At 35.0% G+C, this 4,860-nt stretch overlaps 1 protein-coding gene across 1 annotated transcript; it reads right to left on the bottom strand.

Annotated features, from left to right (window-relative positions):
• Window positions 1–322: 322 nt before the first annotated feature.
• On the bottom strand, window positions 323–4,404 carry LOC145048868 (flavonoid 3'-monooxygenase-like). The gene is made up of 3 exons (XM_078997494.1): window positions 3,816–4,404; window positions 3,277–3,726; window positions 323–1,170 (listed from the first exon to the last, which is right to left on the bottom strand). The coding sequence occupies exons 1-3, from the start codon at window positions 4,257–4,259 to the stop codon at window positions 526–528; spliced, it is 1,539 nt and encodes a 512-aa protein (XP_078853620.1). The 5' UTR covers window positions 4,260–4,404; the 3' UTR covers window positions 323–525.
• Window positions 4,405–4,860: the final 456 nt, after the last annotated feature.

Here is a 4,860-nt window from a genome sequence, read left to right as displayed (position 1 = left end):
CCTCTAGTTTAATTAATTACATTTGATCACAAAACTAATTCTTAATTAATTATTGACCAATATTAATTAAACAAATATGATTTCTCCTTTAATATATTATTCTTATAACATATTAATAAATCATATTATCCTCTCTCTCTTTATTCATTTCTCCAATCAAGTTGCTTTGGTGAAGGCAACCCAAAAGGACCATGCACCATTGGGTCAAGTACATACCAAAATAGTTATGGACTTAGACACTAATCCAACAATATATATATATATATATATATATATATATATATATATAAACATGTTTTTATCTAATATGTTAAGAATGATATACCGAACAATGCAAATATATAGTGCTATTTGTACATATTGAAATGTAAATACATGAAAGATAGATTAAAAATAGAAAATAAAAACAACATTAGATTTTTGTTGTTTGTTTATTGACACACATCTCTAACAATGCAATGATATCACTAGAATGTGGCAAGAATAGCAATGATTCTAGCAAACAAACAAAAAAGCATTTGTGTCTTAACGAGTTCTATACACATCGAGGGCTAACCTCGGCCTTGGGTGCACCATCAAGGGTGCAGCCCTTTGAAGGGTCAACCCATAGGCTTCTTCCATGTTGAGGTCCCTCGGGTCTAACCCATTAGCCAACTCCCAATCAAAGGCTTGAACAAGATTTGCAGTGAGCAGTTGAACCATTCTCAACCCTAGGCTCATCCCCGCACAAATCCTTCTTCCTGCTCCAAATGGTATCACTTCAAAATCATTTCCTTTCACATCAGCATTGGGCTTTTCGCCCCCTGGTAAGAACCGGGCGGGCTGAAATTCAAGCGGGTCGGTCCACATTTTTGGGTCTCGGGCTATGGCCCAAACATTAACAAGGAGTGTGGATCCTTTTGGAATGTTGTATCCATTGATCTCACAACTCTCGGATGCTATTCTTGGTAAGGAGAGTGGTGTGGATGGGTGTAGCCTAAAGGTTTCCTTCACAATGGCTTGAAGGAATGTTAGTTGACTTAGGTCCAATTCGGTTACAAGCCGATCTTTACCAACTACTATGTCCATTTCTTGTTGGGCTTGTTTCATTAACTCTGGATAGCGAATGAGTTCAGCTATTGCCCATTCTACAGTACTCGATGATGTGTCTGTTCCCGCAGCGAATAAGTTCTGATATTCAAATGTCAGATTAAGGAAAAGACAAATATCATTGTCGATGGGATTGAAATTCATTAAAAGTGTATCCGTAGATTTTTATTAAATTTTAATGTATTTCAATTAATGCAAGAAAACGATTTTAGATAGAAAGGACAAGGAAGTAGGTGTATAGCAAATAGATCTAGGGAATATGACTTATCAAGGTAATTAAATTTTCGGTATGTTCACATCTGGGTAACTATCTTTTTTTTGTACATATGTAGGTAACAAACTTTTTGGGAGTGTTCACATATGACCATTATGACCTGCTATAGCAGGTTAAATCCTAAATGTGAACGCTTTCAACAAGTTTGTTACCTAGATGTGTACAAAAAAAATAGTTACCCAAATATGAACAAAACGAAAAGTAAAAACTAAATTACATGAATGGTCCCTGTAGTTTGGGGGAATTTGTGGTTTTGGTCTCTAAGTTATTTTTTTAAACTTAAATGGTTCCTATTGTTTATTTTTGTTGCGCGTTTGGTCCCCATATTACCTAAAAATACTATTGTGCCCTTATTAAATTATTTTTTTAATTAATTTTCTTATCTATGTTTATTTTTTACATATTTATAAAAATTAATATACCACACATATTTGTATCTCCTCGGATGATCCCTACTATTTATTTTTTAATTAATTTAATTTTTTACTCGGATGGTCCCTACTATTTAATTTTGTTACGAACTTGGTCTTTGTCTTACCTAAAAAGACTATTGTGCCCTTATTAATTTTTTTAATTAATTTTCTTGTTTATGTACTTATGCTTTATATGTTTAAGAAAAATTAGTAGACCTCGCATATCTGTATCTCCTCACCATCCCATCTTTCATCATTCTCAACTTCTATTTATTTTTCATCTTTAGTGATATCGACGTCTTCATCATCACTTCTTTTTTCGGTCCTTCAACTCCGTCGAAACAACACTACAACCCACTAAATATGAAGAGACAGTAGGTTATGGTGTTGGTTCTCCAGAGTTGAAGTACCCAAAAAAAAAATGACGGTGAAGACGTTGATGTTACTAAAGATGGAAAAGAAATAGAAGATGGGGAGGATCAGAGATGAGATGGTGAATGGTAAGACTCAAATTAAATTTCTCAAATGTGGTTTTAGGTTTACGGTGATAAGATATATATATTTTGGGTATATTAATTTTTTTATAAAAAATAAATACATAAATAAGAAAATTAATTTAAAAAATTAATAAGGGAAAAATAGTATTTTTAGATAAGACAGAGACCAAACGCGTAACAAAAATAAACAGTAAGGATCATCCAAGTTAAAAAAAATTAATTAAAAATAAATAGTAGAGATCATCCGAGGAGATACAAATATGTGTGGTTTATTAATTTTTTTAAATATGTATAAAATAAACACATAGATAAGAAAATTAATTAAAAAAATAAATTAATAAGGGCACAATAGTATTTTTAGGTAAGACGGGGACCAAACGCGCAACGAAAATAAATAGTAGGGACCATTTAAGTTAAAAAAATAAATTAGGGACAAAAACCACAAATTCCCCCAAACGACAGGGACCATTCATGTAATTTAATTTTTAATTTTCATTTTGTTCATATTTGGGTAACTATTGTTTTTGTACACATCTAGATAATAAACTTGTTGAAAGAGTTCACATCTAGGATTTAACCTGCTATAGCATATCATAATGGTCATATGTGAACACTTCTAAAATGTTTGTTACCTACATATGTACAAAAAAAAGATAGTTACCCAGATATAAACATACCGAAAAGTTAATTACCTTGATAAGTCATATTTCCATTGATCTATGCAGAGTATAATGAAAAATTCAAACCAAATACTTTCATTATAGAATATGATAATATATATAGGCTAAAAATCCTACCATCTTAAAGGTTTACACATGAAGCTTTCGTCAAAAAGAGAAATGTTCACATGCTGAAATCGGTTTTGAAATGAGGGGTTTCCAATTATGTTTACCGTAGTACAACTAAATAGAGTTTTTAATAAATTATGTTATTTATATCGAAGATTATTTATTATTTGGCCAAAAATATCAAGGATTAGAATAGAATAAATGACTAAACGTACCAGAAGCAAAGCTTTAATTTCGATGTCTGAAAGCTTCCCTCCCTCTCCATCGGCATCATCCTTGAGCGAAATCAAGGTACTCAGCAAGTCGACGTGACCCGACGGGGCTCCGCTACCAGTTTTATGTTCTTCGAGGATCGTGTTAAGGAACGAATCGAATCGAACGTGGAGTTTCTTCATCTTTTTCGTGATGCCTTGCAGGTCCAACCAGTCAAGCGCAGGGATGAAGTCACCGATGTTGAATTCTCCTGCTAACACCATTAGTTCAACCACCATATCCTTGAACTCATCCGCCTTTGGATCTCCGCCGCCGCTTCCATCGCCAAATACTCTTCTACCTAACATAACTCGTGCCAATGCGTTTGTGGTGCACACATTAAGTAGCTGACCTAATTTGACCGTGGATTTTCCGGCACCGACTAAAGCGCGCGTGAGTATCGCTACCTCCTCCTGTTGATAACAAAATCTCCACATCAGAACAGGAATCACACAAGTTTCGAATCAAACCAGATGATATCGCAAAAGTGAAAGTACAAAACCTGCCGAACGTGACGGAAATCATCAAGCGATTTGGCAGAAAACAGGTGCACTGAGCAAATCTTCCGAAGCATTCTCCACCGCGGACCGTACGGTGCGAACACCAGATCCTGATAATTATACGCCATATGTTTAGCTCCGGAGTTCGGTGGTCTACTAGCGAAATTGGCGTCATGAGCTTTCAAAAACTGCGCAGCGACAGACGCCGACGCCACTACCACCACGTCAACAAAGCCAAGTCGGAGGTGCATCAACGGTCCGTACCTTGTCGCCAAAGCTGCCAGCGAGTGGTGCGGTATTGTGCCGAGGTGAGGTAAGTTTCCGACTATGGGCCATGGGGTTGGACCGGGCGGCAGGCGTTTTGCGTGACGCGTCCGCAGGTTTAGCAATACATAAGCTGCTACCCCAGTAATGCAGGCGTAGACGATGAGGGTTAGAAGGCTCATTATTTTACATATAAAATGTGTGTGAGTTGTAGTGTAAACTGTGAAGTGGGTGTTATATAATTGGCGTTTGGAGAGTTGGTAAAATGAGCGGTGGGATCGAGTGTTTTGATTCTTTGAATGTTCGAGTCTGAAACTGTGATGACGTAATAGTCTAAAAATCGATAGGAATCGCGTTTGAACTTTGAATGGTGGGTACCGGGTAGAATGAATGGTGAGTCGGTGACATTGAAGGTTTTACATTTTCTCTTTCATAAAATCTGTGTACGTGGGGCTTTCTATACGTTTCAAAGTTACAATTTACAAATATTTTAATAATTTAAAGTTTATCCGCAATTATTGCATGTAAAGAAACTTTGATCTACTGTTTGGTAGTATTTTTAGCTTGTGCTATGAGTAGCACGGTAGCACCTAGTGATTTTACCTTAAAGATCAATCTATTCGACTTTTTATTTTGATTCGACATTATTTTATTTTATTTTCTTTTTTTCTTTTTTTCTTTTTTTTTTCTTTTAATAATAATTATAATAATAATAATTTATTATTATAATAAATTTCGTTAATTATATAAAATTCGAACAACATTTTGAAATTTGGACGAAAT

Source organism: Lactuca saligna, chromosome 5 (assembly GCF_052625555.1).
Source record: "Lactuca saligna cultivar CGN05327 chromosome 5, ASM5262555v1, whole genome shotgun sequence".
Taxonomy (NCBI): Eukaryota; Viridiplantae; Streptophyta; class Magnoliopsida; order Asterales; family Asteraceae; genus Lactuca; species Lactuca saligna.
The sequence above is the reverse complement of the archived record's forward strand: the minus strand, read 5'-3'. Positions and strand labels throughout refer to the sequence as shown.